Source organism: Primulina huaijiensis, chromosome 6 (genome assembly GCF_012295235.1).
Source record: "Primulina huaijiensis isolate GDHJ02 chromosome 6, ASM1229523v2, whole genome shotgun sequence".
In the NCBI taxonomy this organism is placed as follows: domain Eukaryota; kingdom Viridiplantae; phylum Streptophyta; class Magnoliopsida; order Lamiales; family Gesneriaceae; genus Primulina; species Primulina huaijiensis.
Genome location: NC_133311.1, coordinates 16,715,805 through 16,740,835, shown reverse-complemented (window position 1 = coordinate 16,740,835; position 25,031 = coordinate 16,715,805). Strand labels below are relative to the sequence as shown.

General features: G+C 33.8%; 2 protein-coding genes and 1 pseudogene across 2 annotated transcripts; 2 read left to right on the top strand and 1 right to left on the bottom strand.

Moving 5' to 3' along the window:
- Positions 1 to 359: 359 nt before the first annotated feature.
- On the top strand, positions 360 to 2,528 carry LOC140979761 (auxin-responsive protein IAA32-like). Its single transcript, XM_073445317.1, has 4 exons — positions 360 to 1,090; positions 1,757 to 2,002; positions 2,091 to 2,199; positions 2,357 to 2,528. The coding sequence occupies exons 1-4, from the start codon at positions 961 to 963 to the stop codon at positions 2,451 to 2,453; spliced, it is 582 nt and encodes a 193-aa protein (XP_073301418.1). The 5' UTR covers positions 360 to 960; the 3' UTR covers positions 2,454 to 2,528.
- Positions 2,529 to 4,627: 2,099 nt separating this feature from the next.
- On the bottom strand, positions 4,628 to 6,910 carry LOC140979138 (receptor protein kinase-like protein ZAR1; annotated as a pseudogene).
- LOC140979137 (uncharacterized) lies at positions 6,694 to 19,691 on the top strand. Its single transcript, XM_073444482.1, has 8 exons — positions 6,694 to 6,764; positions 15,154 to 15,194; positions 15,552 to 15,728; positions 15,800 to 15,901; positions 16,885 to 16,986; positions 17,571 to 17,677; positions 19,285 to 19,395; positions 19,491 to 19,691. Exons 1-8 carry the CDS (start codon positions 6,694 to 6,696, stop codon positions 19,599 to 19,601), a joined length of 822 nt encoding a protein of 273 aa, XP_073300583.1. The 3' UTR covers positions 19,602 to 19,691.
- Positions 19,692 to 25,031: the final 5,340 nt, after the last annotated feature.

Sequence of the window (25,031 nt, the reverse complement as noted above, 5' to 3'; positions counted from 1 at the left end):
TAACTGAGAATTTTTAGAAATCATTACGAATTAAAATTGCTGTGTTACTGGACGTGGAGGTTGAGTGCTTGCTGTTAGATGCTTGTCTGCATAATACAAGGCTGCGAAGATTTATTTGATCCTACACATAGGGACACTGTCCTGTGTGTCGATCCAATGGTACAAATATGGGTTATGTTGCTCAATGCATGACCTCATATAAAAAAATCATGTCTTATTGTATGTCATTGGATGAACCTTGATGGTAGTCTTAATTATGAATCACACACAAGTGATGTTGAGAAACGAAAAGCGAAAGGCAACTATGATGGTTATACCATTCTTCTCTATTTATGATGGTTATTCCATTCTTCTCTGTTTGTTTGTTGTCGTGTTACCAAAAGTTCAAAATCTCAAATAGTGGGAGTATGTTGGTTGATTATTATTACTATTATAGCAGCGGAAACCTAACAAGTACTTAATGTGATAAAATATAAAGAGGTTCATGTATCGACCAACAATGGCTTTTTATGAAAACATTTTCCATGTCCACGACAAACACCACAGGCTAGCATGGCCTGCGCTTCTAACGAATGTCAGATTTGAGCTGAAAAATAGTTGATATTTGAAGCAACATATGGTTGCAAGAACTCGAAACCCACTTCTGTTGCAATCACTCGAGCCCATACCTTGTCCTTGTGTTCCTTTGCCACCCCATGTTATAACATATCCCTTAAATGACAGAATTCATAACCGCCATTCATAATTTTCTATGAATGATAATGGGATAAAGTTATTCTTGTCTCCTTTGTCCCCTCGTCTTCTTATCATTTCTGATCCCAACTTCAATTCTGTCACAGGAGTCTGAAATATTTGGACGTAGAATATCCGTGTATATATAGGTGTATGGAACATGAATGTAGACGTATATTTCATAACGAAGTCGACATATTTACTTCTTATTATTATTATTACAGGTAAATGGATTCAAATGCATCAAGCTATATTCTTCCCACTGCATATTGTGTAAACAAAGAGGATTCTAAGCTCATTGACTTGGGGCTCAGTCTTAGAGCATTGCAGCCGGATGCTGGTTATCCTTGTGCTCATGGTAATATCATTCATTTTCTTCAACATAATCATCTTCATACAGTTTACGTAAACACGAGTCTCTGCGTAACGTCTCAGACAATACATGAATCTATTAAATGCGATAATTTCCTCGAAACTTTGCTAGTATAATCAGAACCCACCTGTATCAACTCCTGAAAAATAGATACACGATCGTCAAAATGGTTAAATCATCCAAAGTGTGTAACTTGTTCGATTTTACATCAGACGCTAAAGAACTTTTAGTTTTCATCATAAATGTGATATGTTGAACTATCTCCAAATCTAAATACATATCTTATGGGAATTTCGACATTGATAGTACCATCTGGCTTAAAATATGCGGGTCGTCTCAGAATTCTTGAAATTCAGCTTTCAGTGCCCAAAATCATACATACAATATTCGTGCACTGAAATACTTGGTCTAATCTTATACATTGCTATCAATTTTTAACATTCGACATGAGATTGGGACCTAGTTTCTTTTTCTTGGCTCGTACACATCAACACTCAAATATATATTCGACGTCCTATCTTTTTCGCTGTCTGTCCTCGATACTATATACATTAAAAGATAAATAGAAAAATCATTATATGGGTTTTACTTGAATACACTTGTGCTTAAATAAAGGTTCAAAGCCACATTTCCTCGTGTTTTTAATTGCAGAAAACTATGATCAAATCTTGGTAGATTGGCACCAGCTCCACCCACATATGAAACGGGCTACCGATTTGAACACAAATATCATTAAAGAAAGTTTCAATGAAGAATCATCGGAGAGAACTCAAAACAAACAATGTTGGACTTCTTATGTGAAAGTGAGCATGGATGGTGTCATTGTAGGAAGAAAAGTGTGCATTATTGATCATATGGATTATTTGAGTCTTGCACTTCAACTAGAAGACATGTTTGGTATGGTACAAATTGTAGGACAATAAGTTGATTTGTCTTATATATTTCACTGAACTAATCAAAAGGTTGTGCTGTAAATGTGTATTAGGAAAATATACGATATCAGGTCTGAGATTGTTCGAAATTGGGTCACAATTCTCCTTATTTTACAAGGATATCGATGAGCAATGGAGGACTATTGCAGATGTTCCTTGGAAGTACGTTTTACTTTTACTGTAAAATTCAACTTTTTGGTTCAATTTAACCAGCTTATTGCAAGTGAAGCATAGTAATTCAATTTTTACCAAGAATATATAAACCGATTGTTCTTCTATGGAGATCTGGTAACTATACTTGATCTTTGTTCATGATTAGGGAGTTTGTGGATCGCGTTCAAAGGCTGAGAATCGCGTGCTATAACGACGAAGCAAATCACATTGTCTCTTCTTCAGCTTTGGTTAATTCAATTTGACAACTCATTGTGAAACTCGAACGAAAGGAATCCAAGATGTGCATGTGGTTTTTTTCTTTCAGTTTGGTTGCATATTACAATATGTGTTGGTTCTATGTTGAATCCAATGACTTCATTCTACAGGAAAATGTTTTGGATACCTCTTTTGATGTCTTACTTTCTTACATTGATTAATATCTAATTTTAAATAATTTGATTTATATTCAAGTTGGTTTTATTACTTTTATAAAATTAGTTTTTTGAAATATTTGGATAAAAAGTTGTCTGAAACATGAAATATTGAGATGGTTGTAAAGAAAATTTAGTTTTAATATTTTCTGATATAAACTTATCCTAAACATTATAAGTTTTTTTTTTGAAAGAAATAAAAATTCAACATACACGAAAATTTTAAGCTCTTACAAAATAAAATTGTCTTATTTTCTTAAATTATTCCATTAAAAATTGCAAATGATTTTTTATTTAGCCAACGGTAAAACATTTTGACATTTTTGATTTCACGAAGGCGATAAATACAATCACACTTCCCGGTAAATAATATTACCACTGACATATTATAAACATAATTTCAAATACCATAAATAGAAAATCGAAATTTATAGGATCAGATTTTCATATCATATATGTCAAAACTAAACCAATCGTAAAATCAAAGTTTAAGTACATTAATAATTAGATTTAGATTATACATTTTATAAAATAACATTTAGTGACTTAAGTATATTTTTGTTAATTTTAATTGATTATTATTTGTTTAATTCAAATTAGACTTTAATTTAAAAACGTATAATAAATCGAACCTTTTTAACATCAAACGTAATAAAACCAAAATAAAATAATTTGAATATCAAATTATATATTTCTAACGTACAATCGAAAACAAATATAAATTTGTGTGGTTCGAGCCGAACCAACCAACAAATAAACACCACTTATTTCAGGGTAGGTCAAAATTTTAAGTCTCTCGACATCAACTTGCTTGATTGACGGGGCCAATGATTCCAAATCAAAGATACAAATGTTGAAAAACAGTGTGTAAATATGGGTTACATAAGGAAATTATTGACAAACCAATCCAGACAAATATCAAGAATTATTTGGTGCAAAAAATTGGCCCCCAAGCCCAAAGTCATGCATGGTGCTTGCCCTACTACCATAAATCTCAAACTATCTTCCACACATTTTCGTATGTGATTCCAATCATACTACTATAATTTTGTTGACATACTTTGAGTTTTTAACTTATCGTGACTCGTCAAAGATCTCTTTATCTAGTAGCACAGGTAAGAGTCCGAAGATGTAAGAGGTCATGAGTTCAAATATCACGTGTTGGTTTAGTTAGGAAAAATCATCTTACCCGTTGTATAAATTAAAAAAAAAAAAAAAAAACTTTATTGCTCGAAGTCAAGCTAGTACTGTTCCACCTGGTTAAAAATAATGTGGAGATACCAGATTTGAAAAAAAAAAATCTAAAAAATTTTACAAGAAAGAAATTAGTTTGTTGAATAATATCTGAACATTGGATGGGCCACCGGATGATAATTCAATGCTAGGAATTTATTGTGCTCTTATCCAAGAATATCTGGAAATGAAGAGGAAACAATCTCGATATTGAAAACTTGCAATTTAGTCTACTTCTTTCAGAATATTGTTGAATTGACCCCTAAAAGATTACGAATCTTAAACTCAGTCCTCTTCCATTTAGTAGTCCTTTTGTTATGGATGAATAATTCCAAATACTTGATGATTTTTTTCCAAAATCCAATATTTCGTTCAAAATAAATGGATCATAACTGAAATGCTTTAAATTACATACCACAATCAACAAAGATATAGAGATAAACAAAACATATAGTACAAACACACAAATGGCAAACTGTCAAAAAAAGCACCAAAAAAACAAAAAAGGAATGATAACAAGAAGATGACAAAGCTTCTGCATGTACACACATCAACAATGAAGTCGCACCCTAAACCACACTTTTAAAGAAAAAACCCCACATTTCACTAGACTTTTTTGGCATGAAGAAAAGGGAATTCATATGTTCATTCAGTTCAAGTCAACATTGGTCCAGAGTCTCTCCTCTTGCACGTCTCCTCTGGCGTTCAAGAAAGAACGTATTCAACATCAACGTCGATCCAATATGGAATCGAATTCTTAGAATCGAGTGTCATTTTTCTTTTCTTTTTTTCAATCAGAGGAAATGGGAATTCTTTCCATTGCATCCGAAACGTGCCTCATTGAAGGTCTCCTCTCGGGGCTGCCTTGTGTGCATGCCATTGCGATTTTCAGAACGGAAATCATCTCTTCCTCTTTATCAACATCTTGAGCCAAGTGTGGATCCAAGACGTCGGATAATGGTTTCTTCTCTTCAATAGATTGTTGCATCCAATGAACAAGATCCGTTTCAGTGTCTCCAACTTGGACCAGTGGCCCTCTCCCGGTGATCATCTCAAGTAAAATCCCGCCATACGAGTAGATATCCCATTTTTGTGACTATATAAACAAGATATATATTAATATAGCTACCAGTCATAAAACTAACCATGTATAGCAGTAGCAAGGTTCCCATTCGGTATGAAATCATATATCACCAGCTTTTCGTCCACTGACTAATAATAAGCTCGAAGATTTACGAGCTTTGGATGTCTCAACTTACCAATTGCTTCAACTCCAGTCTGAAATTCATTGAATCTTTGTGAACCTCCTTCACCCAATCTTCTCACAGCCAGGGTAAGTCCATCCTCCAGCACAACCTTGTAAACGATTCCAATACCGCTTTTGCCAAGGACAAAAGCAGATGCCTTCAAAAGCTCATCAAGATCAAATGCCACTTGTGCATCTAATGGCACTAGATCATACTGCTCTATGTTTTCTGATAAAGTCTCTGATTCATCTTTCTTGAAGCATAGACATTCCTTTCTCGCCTTACGTCCCTTCTCAAAACCATAAGAATTTTTATTGTTTCTTTTGCCACGAGGGCAAAGCCTCGAGTAACAATATGAGAAAAGCAAACCAATAGCACAAATTCCAATCACATCACCCACGATTATAGCAATCATAGCGGCTTTACTCAGCCCCCGTCCCTTTCCAACATTTTCTCCGCCTTGTGGAGGATAATTACTAGGCAAGTAAGGAATCGAGGAAGACGATCCTGTCTCACTATCTGAAGAACAAAAATTTTTCAATGGAGGACCACAAAGACCAGGATTTCCAATGAAGGCAGTTGGTCCTCTGTTGATCAGAGCACCATTTTGTGGAATCGGGCCACTTAATTTGTTATATGTGAGATCGATATAAACTTTCTCAGGAAGATTGCCAAGAATGGATGGGATTGAACCATTGAATATATTATGAGACAAATCCAGAGTTCCTTGTAAATTAGACGGATAGCCCAAGTCACCAGGAATTGGGGCATCAAATTCATTGAATGAAAGATCAAGCTTTTCCAACAACACCAAGTTTTTCCCAAATCCGTTCGGCAAAGAACCACTAAAATTATTCGGACTAACATCAAGATTTCTCAATCTTTTACACTGAATAAATGAAGTGGGAAGGGACTCATTAAAGAAATTTTGTGATAAATCTAAAGTTTGAAGATACTGAAGATTCCCAATCTCAAATGGTAAATTCCCAGAAAAGGAATTACCATAAAGCACCAAACTTTGCAGTCCCTGAGCTTTGAAAAGATCAGAACCTAAGGCCCCAAAAAACCTATTACTCCTTAAGTTAACATGCCTAAGCTCAGATAAAGATCCAAGCGATGTAGAAAGAAACCCAGAGAGTTTCTTATTCGGTATGCTAACAGAGACAACTCTCTGATCTCTACACGTAATTCCATTCCAAGAACAAGGGTTTTCGTCAGAATTATTCCAATTATTGAGTGAACCCTCAGGATCTTCTTTCATGGACCGTTTAAATGTCAACAGAGCTATGCCTTCGTCATTTAAAGAACTCACAATAAAAACATCACCATAGTTGCATAACATTAAGATCAAGAAAGTTACTAAAGCTGACATTTCCAAGAAAATCTCGCTAAACCAAGATATGTGACCGTTGGAAATGTGGTCACCAAAAAGACAAAGAAAGGAAAAGATGGGTTCTTTAGAACTTACCTTTCCTTCAGCTGAAACCAAATAGAAAAAGAAAGAAAAAGAAAGCTTTGAGATTGAAGTGGTGCTTTACTTCGAAAACACACACAAGAGGAGACAGAGAGACTGAAAGAGTCTGTGGGAGTGTATGAGAGAAAGCTTCAACAGTGGGGATGCGAGCGTGGAGAAGAGGGAAAAAATGGTCGTTACGGGGAAAAGGTAAAGTTGTTTTCAGCTCAGCAAAGCGACGCAATTAGAGCTTTGGGACAATAGACTAATATATTGGAGAAACGGAAACAGTGGAAGAAAACGAAAAGGAAAACAGTATTTTACTGTAGAATAGTAGTAGTAGTAGGCCTGTTGCGTCAGTCGCATTCTTGGACTGGAGTGACCATGGGATTCCTATATTATATTCTAATATCAATATCACGGACGATGGTTTGTATCGAGAGCCGTAACTTTGTTGAATGAGATCTGAGATGAAAGTGAAAAATGAGCCGCGAGCGGCAACTGGCGATATGGAGAAGAGCTGCTGCAGATGTGAAATAGAAGTAAAAACAGCTGCTGCCTACTACTTAAATGACTCGATTTTATGTGCCATGCCCGTAAGTTCTTTTCCAAAGAAATGAAATTCCAATAAAAACAAGAGATCGAAAAGAAACAGGACATAGTTAACCTTATAAAAAAAAATAGAAAAATTGACTCATTTTTTTAAAAAATTGGCCTATCGAAAAAATTTGAGCTTCTTATTGAGTCGAGCCCTGAGTCGATGTCTTGGTTAACCTCATGACAGGTATAGTTGTGCTCGTACCACGACAAAAAAAATAATAATTCTTGAATATGAATGATTCATCAACATTAGATGGAGTTTATTCAAGCTTCAATATAATTAGAATACTTTGTTAAAGATATATTTTCTTAAATCTTTAATTAGAATGTTTCGTCAAAAAATTTTAGTTATTATATTTAGTATGATTAATGATATTACCTTATAATTTGATAAGTTTTGCGGGAAATCAAGATTCCAAAATGTATAAATATCTTGTTTGAGTTATCTGGTGATGTAATTTCGTCTACAAAAAATGTTGGCATTGGGGATTTCATAGTCAATACATATATACTTCATTTCGTCTACATTTGTAGTTTTTTTTTCTTAAATGGTCTACATTTGTAGTTGTAGAGCACAAATTATACAAAAAATGTTTCCATTGGGAGTAGTCAAAAAATAGTTCATAGTCAATACATATAGTTTGGAATAAGAGTAGGTCTCTTGTGAGAAGGTCTCACGAATTTTTATCTGTGAGACGGGTCAACTCTACCGATATTGACAATAAAAAGTAATACTCTTAGCATAAAAATTAATATTTTTTCATGGATGACCCAAATAAAAGATCTGTATCACAAAATACGATACGCGAGACCATCTCATACAAGTTTTTGCCTCGAAATAATTATCTTTGTTAGAGGTAGGAGAGTGGTTGATACATGACGTAGGTGTAGCATGTTTTTAAAATATTAGAGTTACATCATCATCATTAACTGTAATTTTTGATAAAACGAATAATGTTTGGTTCGATAATATAGTTTAATTAATTGGTCAAAGTCTATTAGTCTAATAATTTTATTTGACTGTTTTGACTGATGAGATTTATTATAGTTAGATATATTTGTTATCCTGTTACATTGTTTTCGCTTTTCTTTTCTTTTTATTTTTTCTTAAGAAATGGAAAACAACAAATCGAAATTAAATACATCTTCTTTTTCACAATGGAGGTGTGGAGGCACAATATCTTTTTTCTCCAGAAATGCTTGTATAGAACCCCAAAAGTTGAGGCATGACAACTTAGATTAAGTAAAATTATTTGATTTTATTCTTAAACAATTTAGATATATGTTTGCAAATGAAAAGAAAGTGCATTTGGACACTCTACATTGTCTTCAAAGTATTCGACAATTGCAATTTAATGAAAATTATAATATCAAAATCAAATTTAATGTCATGATCACACCACATGCCTCTCTACTAACGATATAATGTGAAACGAAGTAAAGATAATACTGGTAACACTTTAGTTGCTTTATTTGTGGTGATTAATTAATGAATATTTGTGTAGNGGTAGGTACCTTGATTCCAGTGCTACCTACTAAGTATGGTAGGTCGGCTGCCCATACCCTATCTTCTGATGACTTCTAGGACACTCCAAACCCAAGTTGTTCTGACAGATTAGACGTCCTGTATCAATCATACTTGAGTATGGTTCAATTCTCGAGGTGGCTCGGGCAATTGATTACCCGGGTACTTATATGAGAGCTCGGGCGATGATTGCGCGGGAGACCGGGCTGTTCGAAGAATTCTTGGGAAACATGTAGTGCTCGGGCTCTTGATAGTGTCCGGGTCGTCAATCGACCCGGATCCTTATGGCAACGACCCGGATCCTTATGGAGGTATCATTAACCTTATAAAAAAAAATAGAAAAATTGACTCATTTTTTTAAAAAATTGGCCTATCGAAAAAATTTGAGCTTCTTATTGAGTCGAGCCCTGAGTCGATGTCTTGGTTGGCCTCATGACAGGTATAGCTGTGCTCGTACCACGACAAAAGAAATAATAATTCTTGAATATGAATGATTCATCAACATTAGATGGAGTTTATTCAAGCTTCAATATAATTAGAATACTTTGTTAAAGATATATTTTCTTAAATCTTTAATTAGAATGTTTCGTCAAAAAATTTTAGTTATTATATTTAGTATGATTAATGATATTACCTTATAATTTGATAAGTTTTGCGGGAAATCAAGATTCCAAAATGTATAAATATCTTGTTTGAGTTATCTGGTGATGTAATTTCGTCTACAAAAAATGTTGGCAATGGGGATTTCATAGTCAATACATATATACTTCATTTCGTCTACATTTGTAGTTTTTTTTTTTTTTAAATGGTCTACATTTGTAGTTGTAGAGCACAAATTATACAAAAAATGTTTCCATTGGGAGTAGTCAAAAAATAGTTCATAGTCAATACATATAGTTTGGAATAAGAGTAGGCCTCTTGTGAGACGGTCTCACGAATTTTTATCTGTGAGACGGGTCAACTCTACCGATATTGACAATAAAAAGTAATACTCTTAGCATAAAAATTAATATTTTTTCATGGATGACCCAAATAAAAGATATGTATCACAAAATACGATACGCGAGACCATCTCACACAAGTTTTTGCCTCGAAATAATTATCTTTGTTAGAGGTAGGAGAGTGGTTGATATATGACGTAGGTGTAGCATGTTTTTAAAATATTAGAGTTACATCATCATCATTAACTGTAATTTTTGATAAAACGAATAATGTTTGGTTCGATAATATAGTTTAATTAATTGGTCAAAGTCTATTAGTCTAATAATTTTATTTGACTGTTTTGACTGATGAGATTTATTATAGTTAGATATATTTGTTATCCTGTTACATTGTTTTCGCTTTTCTTTTCTTTTTATTTTTTCTTAAGAAATGGAAAACAACAAATCGAAATTAAATACATCTTCTTTTTCACAATGGAGGTGTGGAGGCACAATATCTTTTTTCTCCAGAAATGCTTGTATAGAACCCCAAAAGTTGAGGCATGACAACTTAGATTAAGTAAAATTATTTGATTTTATTCTTAAACAATTTAGATATATGTTTGCAAATGAAAAGAAAGTGCATTTGGACACTCTACATTGTCTTCAAAGTATTCGACAATTGCAATTTAATGAAAATTATAATATCAAAATCAAATTTAATGTCATGATCACACCACATGCCTCTCTACTAACGATATAATGTGAAAAGAAGTAAAGATAATACTGGTAACACTTTAGTTGCTTTATTTGTGGTGATTAATTAATGAATATTTGTGTAGCTATATAAAATTTCACAAAAAATCTGGTGAGATAGTCTCACGGATCAATTTTATGAGACATATATTATATTTGAGTCACTCATGAAAAAATATTATTTTTTATTATAATATGAAAAAGATACATAAAATTTTACTCTTTATACCATCTTATACTACATTAAACAAGCAGGGTTACCTAAAGCAAATATGTTTGATTTCTTTAGCATATCCATATATTTTTTTACTCCTTCATAGTTGATGGTCTAGATCCAAATTTGAAACGAGATCTCGAATTTGAGGCTCAAGAATAACAAACTCTTTCTCCAAACTCCAAATCTATTTTTATTATTCTCTAACTGGAGTCGTCCAAATAATTGAGCTCGTCGAATCTTTTTAACCTTTCAAATATAATTAAAATTAGTGAGTTAGTCCGACCATCCACTCCCTTCAAATAGACATGTTGGATTGACAATTTATGTAACCCATCTAAATACAACCCTAATCAAATCTAATTGAATGGAATAAAATCTTTAGTTCTGTGCTGTTACTACCAAATAACAAATCAAACACGACAAATAAATCCTTCAACCGACTCGGAATTTATCCTCCGAATTCCTCAAGGGCTTATATGATCTTGGCTTGGTTGAATGGACATGGGCTCAGTGTGTTGTTTGTTTGGGCCAACATTTCTTTCTTTTTATATGTGTTGTTTGACAAATGAGATATCGACCACTAGCTCGTTTGGACAACTTTAATTTTGATGTATTATTACTTTTGTAAGTGATACCAAAATAATTATAAAAGAATGGCCTAAAATAATCACTTTTGATCATTTTGACATGGTTATTTTACTTCACAAGATATCCAGTCACATGTGATATTAGTGTATAGTGTTTTGATGTGCCCAACTTTGAGTATATGTGATGGATTAAATTTCCTACTTTCAAGAACATTACCCACTTTAATATTTTGATTTTTTTTCTTTCTAAAATACTATTAATAATGATACAACAGATTAACTTTTAATATTCAAAATACTCAATATTTTACAATTATTGATTTAAACATGTTTACAATATTAAGATTTTACCGGTATCATATTAAACTAAGGTTACATTTGGATATATAGTCATTGGACATGATTTTTATAAAACATTTTGGAAAAAAAATTATAAAAAAGCGTTCACCAAGTATAGTTTTTTAAAAAACAATTGAGCGGTATTTTTTTAACGTTTTTAGAAGAAGAAGACGTAGGTTAAACGAAAATTAAATTTTTTTTTATAGAATAGTTGTCCAAATATTTAGAAGAAGAAAACGTGGGGTTCAACGAAAATTATAATTTTTTTTATAGAATAGTTGTCTTAATATCTTCCTACTTACTTTTACTATAAAATCGTGTTTTTTAAATAGTTGTTAAAACATCTATTCTTACTATAGCTGTCCAAATATACATGCGTTTGGATGACTTGTTTTCCTCATCTGTTGATGTCACGTCTCGAAACTCGGGATTGACACCGGCGTTGTTTAACAATCACACGATCGATAACAACAAGCCTTTGTAGCACAGAATGCACCAAACCAGTTTATAATTCATAATATAAACGTAACAACAACTGTCTTTACATTAACGAATCCAAACGAAATAGTAATTAATGCGGAAGCTTCTTACAATGTTTTAAACAATAAATTCGAAATATAAGCTACTACTACTCATGTGAATCACCAACCCCAAAACTGCTCAGACTCTTCATCCTCAACCTGTTCTTCAGACTTATCTGGGAGGGGAGAGTAAGTGGATGAGTATTTTGGGAAATACTCAGTAAATGGAGGAATTTCGAACACAACATACAATTTTATAACATTTTCGAAAACATAACATATAAATACAGCATGCTTTTCATAATCGTAACATCATATCCATAACATAATAACACTGCGATTTTTTCACCTTTAACGGTTTACTGACGTCAGTCCCTAAGTTTTAATCCTCTAAGGGGGCGAGGCCATAAGACGGTTCTATCCCACCGTGAAGGGCCATATGTTGGAATTCCACCCATTTTCAGAGAATTCTCATAGTGTCAAAACATAAACGTATCAAAATTTCATAAAAACGAATAGACGGGAGACGGAGCTCGACCGAATTTTTAACATCAAGAACCGAAATTTCATAAGCATCAAAATCGAAATTTAAAATTTTAAAACAAGCCCACTTACCGTGTTTGAATGCTAAGAAAACGTGGATGCTTGGCTTCGAATTTTAGATCGCTCCTCGCTCCTCGTTCGGCAGTGCTTCGGTTCGACTTTTAGGCAAGCTTCGGGACGATTTTCGGGCAAAGTTTGGCTAGGGAGATGCTGCTGAATTTCGAGATTTCAGCAAGGGGATTTTCGAAATTGTGGTGTGGGGAATGACTAGGGTTGATGCACTATTTATTGGGGAGGAGGGTGGAGTTAAATTTGGCACTAAAATCATACCAAAATTTATGTAAAAATCTCCTAATATTTGACTCCAAAATCCTTGCCATATTTTCGAAAATTGAGTTGCCTAGGTTGTGAGATTTATTCCTTGATTCTCCCTCCTTGATTGGCTCGAAAATTTTGATGCTAAATTAAGGGATTTTGTTCACAAATTTGATGACTTCCTTCCAACAAACCAAGTATCTAACCTTTATAATAATTAGGCATTAAATCTAGGAGAAATTTCGAAATTTGCTTGCACTCTTTATGCCTTAATTCCTCTCAACTTGTATGGTATCTCAATCTTATAAATCTTATTCCCAAATTTCGAAAATAATCATGCTTTGGTGTAGATATTATTGTCTTGATACCAAAGATTTTCCAATAATTATTTTCCCATAATCATATCTCAATTAATACAAAAAAATCTTATGCTATATTTCTTTACAAATATTAATTACATTAGTGTGAGATTTTCGGTTCTCACTGTTGAGGACACACGTAATCCATATCCACAATTTCAAAAATACGGAGTGTCTGCACCATCGGTGGTTCGAGGGCATTTGGATCACTCACCAGCTCAAATTTGACTTTGAATGACATGATCTCTTTGGGACCATCTGTAACAACAAAAGGTGGTCATTTTTTTCAAATCAAATTACAGCAGATATATCATTGATCCAATTCCAATGATGTGCCCATTAATAATTGCACTTCTTGTGCTTTTGCTGATTTAACTGGTGTGTCTAACCGACAAGAGGCTGAATCTTGGTTGGGGCTTTAAAATCAATGTTCAACTGACATTTGAAACAATTCATGCAAAGTTTATTTTTCCCACTTGATTTCAATATCTTGCCACCAAAGTTAAGTAATTCCAAATAACTGGATTGGCGCATTTACTTGTCGCCTATTTTTTTTATTTTTATAAAGATGCTTGTAGATACTTGTGGTATATTGGACTAAAAGTGGTGTTTTTCTAGTCTTACTGTTGTTCAGTGTTTCCTCGCTCAAGAAATCTAAGGTTAAGAGCAGTTATCCCATGTTGACTGAATTCATCCCTATTCCAATACACTGTTAACTATTGTTTGAAATCGCTGCCAGCCTTTTATGTTCTGGTTGGAGATACATCATTAGCTGGATATGGGTTATGTTCTCCCCTTGGTTGGAAGTCAGTACCTCATTTTTTACTCCTGTGAGTCGATGTCATCCATCATAGATTAATTTTTGTTAATCTACCAGCTGCTCTATTCAGATAGCTCTTACTGGAGGTGCTACACATCTATCTGCCTTCAGTTTTTCTTAGTTTAATATTTTGTGTTTGATGTATATATAATCCACATGAGTTGTTTAAGTTATTTAATCGTTAAAGTTCATATGATCAAGATCCTGCTTGCACTGTTATCATCTTAGCGTTTTGAATAGATTATTTTGTCAAGTCTCGTAAAATTCCTGTGAGTTTTTTCATATAGGTATTGAAGTAAAATGTGGCACATCAAAATTGTGTTTTGAACAGTAAGTTCTAGGCTGGTGCACGCCCTTCGCATAACGAGGTCCACCGTGCCATTGAAGGGCATTCTCATACAATTTGAAGTACGGTTTATGATTATTTTACAGCCATCGTTTCAATATTGGACATTTGGTACTGATTTTGTTATTTCTTGTAGTGTAAAGTGAAGGAAAAACTATTGTCATTGATCTCGGATAGCTAGACGAAGTAGAATTAAGCTTCTTGAATTGCACCCTGAGCTCTGGTATTTCTTCTTCTTTGATAAAAAAAAATTATAATTTTTGTTTAATTCCTTATGGACTAAAACTGTTTAATTTAACTAATTGTTGGACTAAGCCTTTGAATTTTTGTATTATTTACGGGTAACATTAGAGAAGATGAACCCACCCCAAAAATAATATTAATAATAAAAATAATAATATTATTAGTATTAATAATATAATAATATTATTTTTTTAATATTGATATTAATATTAATATTATCAATAACAGAGAATAATAAATTTTTATTCGGAGAATTCCCGAATCCGCCCTTGTTTTGCCCCATTAATATTTTGAAACTGGGATGGGACTGGGGATGAAGATTTGATTGATCCCCGCAGTTTCAGCTTCGGAGACCCAATCTCGCTCTCGTCTTACTCCATTAATATTTTTGAAATGGAGATGGAGCGGGGACGAGGATTTGATCCCCACAGTTTCGGATTCGAGGACCCGAACCCAAAAAAGTAGGGATCGAGACGAATATAGGGGTGAGGATATAATTCGGAGACAGAGACGGAGATGAGGATGACAAACTCGCTCATGCTCCGCTCCATTGCCATCCCTAGACAATAGGGACGTGTTTTGGAAACAAAATTGAGGATGAGGGATATAAATGACACAAAAATGATTTGAGGGACATAAATGGGGAAAGGCGGAAACAATAGGGACATTTTAATGTATTAACCCTTAAAAGTTCAAACTAAGTTCCTTCTTGCAGCATTTTCTGTCTTTTATTTTCCTTATTTCTTTGTTTTTGCCTTTATTCATTGACTCTACAATATTAATACTTTGCTTCCATCTATCACATTAGATTCTTGATCTATTCCTCGAAATTTGGGCTGTTGATTGTATTTCATAAAATACTCCTTTTGAACGCTCCAGATGTTCAAGACCTTACCATGATTTGTTTTCAGGCAATAGCATATGCTTGCAAAGTTCCCGCTACCTTTACTTTAGAGTTAACAGATTCAGAAGTTCCCAAAGAATCTGAAATACAATTTGATGAAGACCAAGAATTAGAGAAACTTATCAATGGTCAAATATGCTATATGGTTTATCCCTTTTTAAATGGAATATATGGTTTGAGCTATATACAGATTCTCAATCACACAATTTATAATCTCTTTATTATTTATTGTGAAGGGACTGTTGTGCAGATATTTTAAAGTCAGAAAGGAAGATAATTCTTTCTGGTTCGTTTAATCCATTGCATTATGGAAACATAAAGCTTTTAGAAGTAGCTATGAGTTACCTTCAACTATTCCTGGAACTAGTGGTTCTGGCAATTTGATTCAAAAGCAAACAATTATTCCATCCGCATCTATGAATATATATGTAGATTGAATTTCTTGTATTTGCTGTTAATTAATATGGTTGCTTCATGCGTTCAATCTCTTATAATCTGACGTGAAATTAATAAACCTGATGCTCTTAAAAATGATACTTGTTAAATTTATGATTTACATCTACATTAGCTTATCTGTTTATAATCGACTTCATTTTTCGTCCTCTCTTTGGCATTAAAAGAAATACAGTTCTTTATTAATATATTTTCTTCACTGGCACATTTACTTTTCTTTTATCTACACTCTGCCGTTTCTGAAAGAGTGATCCAAGTTCATCTTCTGTATATGATTACTTTGACAAGTGCATGAAAGAGTGTAACTGATCCCTTTCTTGTTTCATGTCCCCTTTTACTTCTCCATAACATTGGCATTTACGAAATATATCCTCTAGAAGTGATAAAAATCAACTTGAATGTGAGGTTTATTATGACAGTTCAATGCACAGCTGTCTTTAACCTTGTAAGACTTGATCTTATTCATTACAATTATAAGGACCTGTTGAAAGCATAAAATATGTCAGCTTCGTATCAATATGTAGGCTCAATTTTATCTCTAGTATGCAATAGGTAGCTAAAAGCTCTTTTTTTTTTGCCCTGTATACAGTAAGATTATGACGTCTTCCATATTTAAGGTGTACACTTAAGGCTGTTACGTACTTCCATATAGAGTGAACGGTTTTCTCATTAAAACCTTCTTCAGTTAATTTTGTAATCTCCTCTATCACCTTGTTGAGAAATTTATGCGTTTAGATATCATCCTCTTGTGGTATTCTGAGAGAAACTGCTTACGAGCTTAGAGCATGGTAATGAATGTTGAAATCCAAGTGTAAAGCTGTGACTGCATTAAATACTTTGTTTACGAAGAATTGATACTAATATTCTTATGCAGTGTTCTTGGTGATGGATATCCATGCTTTGAGTTATCTGCTGTGAATGCAAACCAACCCCCACTTACAGTATATCAGATCAAAGAACGTGTCAGGCAATTTGAAAAGGCTGGTGAGACTAAATTTATAATATTTGAAACTTGCATAGATCACAATATTTTGTATTGCCACTTTGCTTGCATGCTGTGTGTTTTCCCTCATCAATGCATACAAATACACTATTCTATTATTACAATTCATTTCATTGATTGTCTTCATTTTTTACTTCAGAACTGAAGAAACTCATAATTTGTGGACTGGATTTTTCGATAGATGTGAAACAAATTTTGTATTTAGATTAACTTTGTTTTTGAATTTCGGAAGAGTAATATACGTCCTGCAAATATGACGAAACTGATCTGTCTCTGCTATGCAAGCAATATGGCAAAAGTTCACTTTGGCTTTTTTATCTTGTTAACTACGTTTTACAGACCCATATCAGCTAAACTCTAATGCTTCCAACTTTACATTATATTGTCAGTTTTTATCTCTTTCCTCGTGGTGGTTTTCGAGTGGGCTTTTTGCTTTTAGAAGAACATTAGTTCCTTTTCGTAATTCTTCATCTGGCTAATGCATGTGGACTTCTGAATTTGATTCTTTGATCTCATCCAGTTTGTAGCTGATTAATAAATAACGATTTCACTATTTCAAGTGCAGAGAAGACTGTCATAATTTCTAATCAGCCATACTTCTGCAAGAAAGCTGAACTTTCTCCAGGCAGCGCATTTGTTAATGGTGCAGACACTGCAGCAAGGCTTATAAATGTAAGGGAGTCAAATGTTGAGAATTTTTATTCTCATGTCACTACAACAAAAATGATTTTCCGCAGCACGTCATCAACGACGTGCATTAAAAGCACGCTGCGGATAGTAATATCCGCAGCGTGCGTTTATGTGTGCCATTAAAAAAATTATATAAACGACAGCGTGCATGTAAATGTGCGCCGTTAATATTTAGCCACGATTTTTTGAAAACCGACGGAATATTTATATTAGCGACGGTTTCTTTCAAACCGTCGCTAACGTTCGCGACGGTTCATAACACCCGTCGCAAAATTCAAATTAACGACGGTTATATTATAACCGTCTATAATAGCGACAGTATAAGTACGTCGCTATTAGCGACAAATTATTGGCGACGGTTTAATACAAAACCGTTGCTAAGAGCGACGGTAAAACCAAAACCGTCGCAAATTGTCTTTAAATATCACCACTCGAACCATTTCCTACCACATCACTTCATAACATTTAAAATTTTTCTCTCTTAAGCAATTTAAGTGTTAGTTAAGATTAATATTGTTATTATAGTGTACGTTTTTTTAAGATTTATTAAATTATAAACGTAATTTTTTTTATTATAATAACAAGATTAGCGACGGATTTGGCATAAACCGTCGCTAAAATTAGCGACAGTTATTTTAATTCGGTCGCTAATTAGCGACGGGATTTTTGAAACACCGTCGCAATGTAGCGACGATCTTTTAAAATATCCCGTCGCTAATTAGCGACGGAATTTTAGAACCGTCGCTAATATTAGCGACGGAATGTTAAAACCGGCGCTAATTAGCGACGGTTATGCTATGACTATCAACAGCGTGCGTAGGCGCACCGCGAATAACAGTTTTAACGGTGTGCCTACGCACGCTGCGGAAAAGCCATTTTTGTTGTAGTGTGTGCAACATTTATGTGGTTCAACTATGTTAGAAATTCCTTTTTCTTCAATTCTAGATGGGAACTCTCTAATGTTTTGGCGTTGCCCCAGGTTGCAATTGTCACCTTAGATTGCACGTGTGTACCATTAAGAAAGAATGTAAAGGAAGGAATATGTTTTCCCACTCTCGTTGGCTGAGTTCTTTAGAATAAGAATCCAAGAATAACCAAGTATTGGAAGACCTATATCAAACCTTTTCATAGTGATGAACTTGACTGTTGTATCCTTTACTGAATCATTTCACTTGTAATAAGTTGTTCAATAATTGCACTCTTAAATACATTTTCTTCACACTTCTCAGAAGATGAACTTACACCTTCCTCTAAGTTAGCACATTCCCTTCTTTTCTTGAGGCAAATATTTATGCCACATCTACAGGAGTAGGCCGCGGTGATATTAAATATTTTATGCTTAATTCATATTCTGCCAAAATGTAGGTAGGTAATCGAGTCAAGGCAAAGAAGCTCATTGATTCCGTCCTGATCTTCCACTTGTCGATGGGATTATTTTTAACTGAGAAAGTCTCCAGCTTGTATCATAATTCGATTCAGATGATTTAGATAAGGATAAATATATACTGGAAATCAGTCGATTAGTGTGATTTTTCTCCATCTGAAAGCCAGTTCCTGATTTTCGACTTGACCTTTATACTTCTGTTCAGCCAAAGTACTATGGTGGGGACTATGGAAAGAATGTTAAACTTCTTTGTGGATGCAAAAACAAGGGCTGCCTCTTCCTCGTTGGTGATCGAAATGCTGATGGTGTTTTTACTGTTTGATCCCCAAATCTTTGAATTTCGGATGCGCTAACATATCTTCATGTTTGAATTGTTTAAAGTAATTACACGCTGTCATGTGATTTATGTAGGTTCTAGATGATCTTGACATTCCCGAGCAGCTAAATGACATGTTTATATCAATACCAGCAAAGCAATTTCGCACGGACATATCGTCGACTGAAATCAGGAAGAACCTATGAATGCTATAATATTCCAGTTGTCTGTCATATACGTTCAAACAATTGAAAGTGGCTAATCTATATCAAAAGTTGAAATCTTTTTACTAAAATTCTGAAATAAGAAGATGGAGAAAATTTATCTGAGTTTGAAGAAGGAAAGAGAGTCGGTCAACGGCCATTTCGCTTTGTGGAATTTAATGTAATCTAGTTTGTTTAGTTGGCTCGAGTATAGGACTACTTTTAGTGGGCGGGAATATGCATCAGCTCCTTTACGCCGAAATGTAATAGTGACGTCGAATGTTTAGTGTCGTCATGGTTATAAATATGTAAGCCATGTATGTTTTGTATTTTTAATTAAATCGATGATAATATTAGTATTTTTTTTTCATTCTATTTTCTAAAAAGATCTAATTGGCAGAGGAAGCACTATAAATATCGATTAACGAGGTTTGTGGTCGATACAATAATGAAACTCACTTTATTTTCATATTATCAATTTTGTGATATTTTAAACTCTTTAAAATACACACGTACTAATAGTTTTTCTGGAAGTATTTTCACGAAACTTATTTGCTCAAATAAACCCGAAGAAAATCAGATAATCCCATAATGTGCATAGCGTATTAAAAGTTCAAATTAGTTGAAATAAAAGTCTATGGCCCGCAATATAAAAGAACCAATCAAAGAATTGCATAATGCGAAGAATCCACTAGGAATTGGGACATTGGATGACATTTTCACAAAAGGAATCTCCTCTCACCAAAAGAAAATTCAATAGACAGTCCTTCGTAAATATCCTTCGAAGTGACACACAAATTGGATATTTATGTTTACGCACGTATTAGATATACAATTTTGATATGCTTAATTATATTCAATATCTTAATGTCATCTCATTTTATTAGTGAGCGGACACAGAAATGGACATGATTTGTGGATAACATAACAATATATATAATTCGAGAATTGAAATATAAACATGAAAAATTCTACAACTAATATGATCATATACTTCTTAAACTTAGAAAAATAATGACTTAGGCAAATATTTTCCTGAAAACATGAGAAGATTGTCGTCGATGTACAAATTACAACACTTGCAGTGAGTTCTTTTCTAGGACACATATTTGTGTAAAATTAAAGATTGATTACACAAACTGCACCTTGCTCGATCCAAACATTAAACAAACCACAAAAATGGGTATGCCGCCCGCTGTATTAGAAACAGATTCATGATCAGCCAGCGCAAGCGGCGGCGCACGTCGCACCACCGTAAGCATCATTGTTCGACGCCTTGTCTTGTGACGACCCTCCTGCACATGAAAATAGGACGGCTATGACAAGAAAGAGGCTGAGAAAAGTTCCCCACAGCACCAACACCTCTCCGCCGTAGCCTCTGGCGGCGCCTCCATGCCAGCTGCTAAAATCTCTCAGTTGTCGCATCTTGAATATGCAGCCACCGCGGAGAAAATATTTTTTTGTTCTCACTTCCGTTTGTATGATATGTAAATGCGTGACTGTGTTGAACATTTTCACATTGGTAGTCTACATATATATAGAGAGAGGCGTAGGCATGCCGACATGGATGATTAATATTTGATACTTTGACAAGGATTTTGATAATTTAATAATCAAAATATAGCTTATTCTTACTTTATGGGGATACATTTTGGTTCTCCAATTGGGAATGAGATATTTGACTTAAATTATTTCTTTTGGATCTTTTTACGGGGACATTGTTAAGATTGAGATTTTGACGTAATTCAATCAAAAAACTAGCTCAAGAGAGGGGATTGTCCAAGTATATATATACAATTCACAGAAATTTTATTCAACCAATATGAGACAACTAACACACCACATTACGCCCAAGAATAAACATATGGAGCGTGAAGTTTACAAATGACTTAACTATTGGCATAACGGGTGACCCAATTATGAGCAGTCCAACACATAATGGTGGAACCAGAACTCTGATATCATTTTAATATTGGAATTTGAATCTAACTCAACTACAAAAACTAACTCAAGAGATGAAGATTGTTCAAGTCTATATATGTAACATTCAAGAATTTTATCCAATCGATACGAGATAATCAACATGTATTTTGAGATTATATTTAAAAAATTCAAATAATGTATCCATTATAGTAAAAAAAAAAAAAAACACGTCTAACTTTTCCTTTTTTTTGTTACAAAGAGAGTGAGATATTTCCTATCTAATCCACATGTCGGATTCGAATTTAGGACCTCACGGGTATCGGGACCTCACCCTTTTCACATAACCAAGAGATTCTAGCCATGTGTCTGGACTTTTGATATACTTCGGCGGAAGTATTTTACAAAAAGTTAGTGACCGAATGAATGCTTCATCTTTTGCTTATCACTGATGATGGTTAACTGAAGTGAATGTTTTATCCACCAAATATATATATAATTAAATTTATATTTAAAGTGGGATGTGAAAACGACAAGTGAATTAAAAATGATTAATAAAATGAAAATATAGAAATATATAGTCCGACACGTGTCCGTTAATGGTCCAACTTCCACTTTTATTTTGTTTCACTAAATAGGGTAGTCAAACCAAAATTAATGAACCTGAGATATTTTCCACATAACTTTAGTATTATTGTTTGGTCGGTAGTACCCCCACTCCAACTACCAACTGAAAAACAAAGGACATTAGATTTATACAAATTTTATATAATAAATTAATTAATTAATTTGTTTCCCCCAACCAATGCTCTCTTCACTTAATTGTGCAGTATCCAGCCCTTGTTTAGTTTGATTCATTATTATCTTCGAATAGTGCTCGATCAGTGTATAATAGGGTCGGGGAAAAACAATAGAAGAATATTTAAATGAAGATGTGACCATAACATAATTATTTTTATTCATTTTCAAATAAATTAAAAGCATGTAGCATAAAAATTTAATCCCCATGAAATGCATTTGTGTGCGTTTGGGGAACATAATTTGTCTCGTCACGCGTATTTTCATGTGCAGGCAGGTTGGGCAGAGTTGCCCACATCAACAACATGACCACTCCACCGTCGTAGTCTGTGGCGGCGATGCCTACTCCCCCTCTGTTGGGACCTCCCAGTGGCTGTAGCAGTAAGAAGAATAACCTTAGTTTTGTACGTGGTAAATGTTGGGAGATATTATTTATAGTTCATACTGGGTACTTTGTGACATCATTTTTTTTTATGGGTAGGAAATCTGAATCGCTATCTTTGGAATGTGAATTGGGTAAATATCATAAATATGCATTAGTATGCAAACTATATATATACACCAAGTAAAGTTGCAGAAGAATGTAGACAGACTCAAATACAAAAGGTTGTGTGGGATTCCAAGTTGGGATTTAGGCATCAAGTTCCACAGTCAACCAATTTTCTAATTTAGAAGATTTTAGCCATTAATTTTAAAATATACAGAATTTCGACGCATTAATTTTTTCTTTAGATGTTGACTAAAAAATAATACACAATTCGAACCATGAAAGCGAAGATCCTAGTTTTTTTAGATATAGTTACATCGCAGTACACTACAAATTATTAGGAATATATATAGCCCTTGATTTTGGAGATAATTTTTATCGAAAATGTTTCTTCTGATATGGTTTCACGAATTTTTATTCGTAAAACATGTCAACCTTGTTTATATTTACAATAAAAAGTAATACGTTGTCAAAAAAATCAAGATTTTTTCATGAGTTCTCACAAAATTGACTCGTAGACGGTCTCTCATGAATTTTTATGTTTTTTTACCAATTATGACATTAAATGCCAGATTTATCTTTAGCATGATTTCATTTAATGTAATGATAATTAAACTGCAGCGTGAGTCTTGCTTGCTTGTACATAGATATGTGGATGTGCATGTTTCCCCACCAAACATAAGATATTTTAAGAAGTCAACATCTTCCATGGTAGTAGGGAAAGGGAAAAGAACATCGCAGTAATGCAACAATATGTCTCCACGTCCATAGGACGGTAAGAACACATTTTGTTTTTTTAGTCGTCGAGTCATCTCAAATTTGAAATCTTTGTGTGAAATGGATTATAACTCCTCGATAGTACGTGTGATATATATTTTACATTCTTGCAAATTCGTAGATATCATCATATATGAATGTGGGGTGGAGTGGGGGGGGGGGGGGGTTAAGTTGATATCATAGTGGTCCCCCTGCATTTCATTGTGTGGCGATAGTTGGCTCTTGAGAGAGTCACTCGCAAAGGCCGGCTTGAGTTGTCCCATCATCACTTCAAATAATGTTGCATGTCTTTTTTTTTATTATTATTATATGATGTATGTATTTTGTATTGGATAAAAAATGTGTAATTTATATTTATGATGGGAATCTTTGATTTCTCCTTTCCCATCTCGGGAGTTTGAGTTTGAGTTTGAGTTTGAGTTTGAGTTTGAGATAATGTGATACGTGGATGTTTGATTAATGATTATGTGTTTGATTTTTTTATCAATATATTTTTAAATGAGTTCTGTGNTGTGATACGTGGATGTTTGATTAATGATTATGTGTTTGATTTTTTTTATCAATATATTTTTAGATGAGTCTGTGTGCAAGGTTTTGTCCAGTGCGTTTTTTTTTACTAACATGATTTGTAATATATTGTATAAGCTTGAGGATTACCTTGAGCATATCAAAATATAACGGTTGCAGGATTTCTGTATCATGAATAAAAGTGTGATTGTTTGTAGTTTATCTATTGATAGAACAACACAGAACATNTGCAGGATTTCTGTATCATGAATAAAAGTGTGATTGTTTGTAGTTTATCTATTGATAGAACAACACATAACATATTTGATGTTGGTCCCACGTACGGAATTTGAGATAATAAAATCCGAAAATAAAGAATAAACTGGACACCGAGATTTCTGTGGAAAACCCCTAAAAATTATTAGGGTAAAAACCACGGGCAAGATGAAAAGAATTTACACTATAATATTTTGTGGTGTACAACTCACTCACTGTGTTTCCAAAGAGAACACACACTCTCTTAATACAGGAAAACAAACACCTCACAAATATTATAGAACTAAGCACTCAAATGCTTATAAGATGAGAGAAAACTCGAAGAAGTGATGATTTCAGAATGAAGGGGAGAGCTCTATTTATAGAGCCTCTTGACCGTGTGAATACGCGTTAAAAACGCGTCTTCTATTTCTTTACGAAATTTCCGCCAACCCGTATATGCACCCACGTTTTTTTTCCTTCAAAACATGTTGTCCCCACCTCATTTAAAATTCTTGTCGACATTTGATACATCTAAAGACATTGCTCCATGCACTTGCATGAATCTGGCGAGAAGATTAAGCAGCCATCGATTGAAATAAGTGTGAATTTTTCTATTGGAAATGTTTTAAATACATATTTAGTAATTTTTAAAACGTCTGACTTCATTAATTTGCAGTCCGATTCAT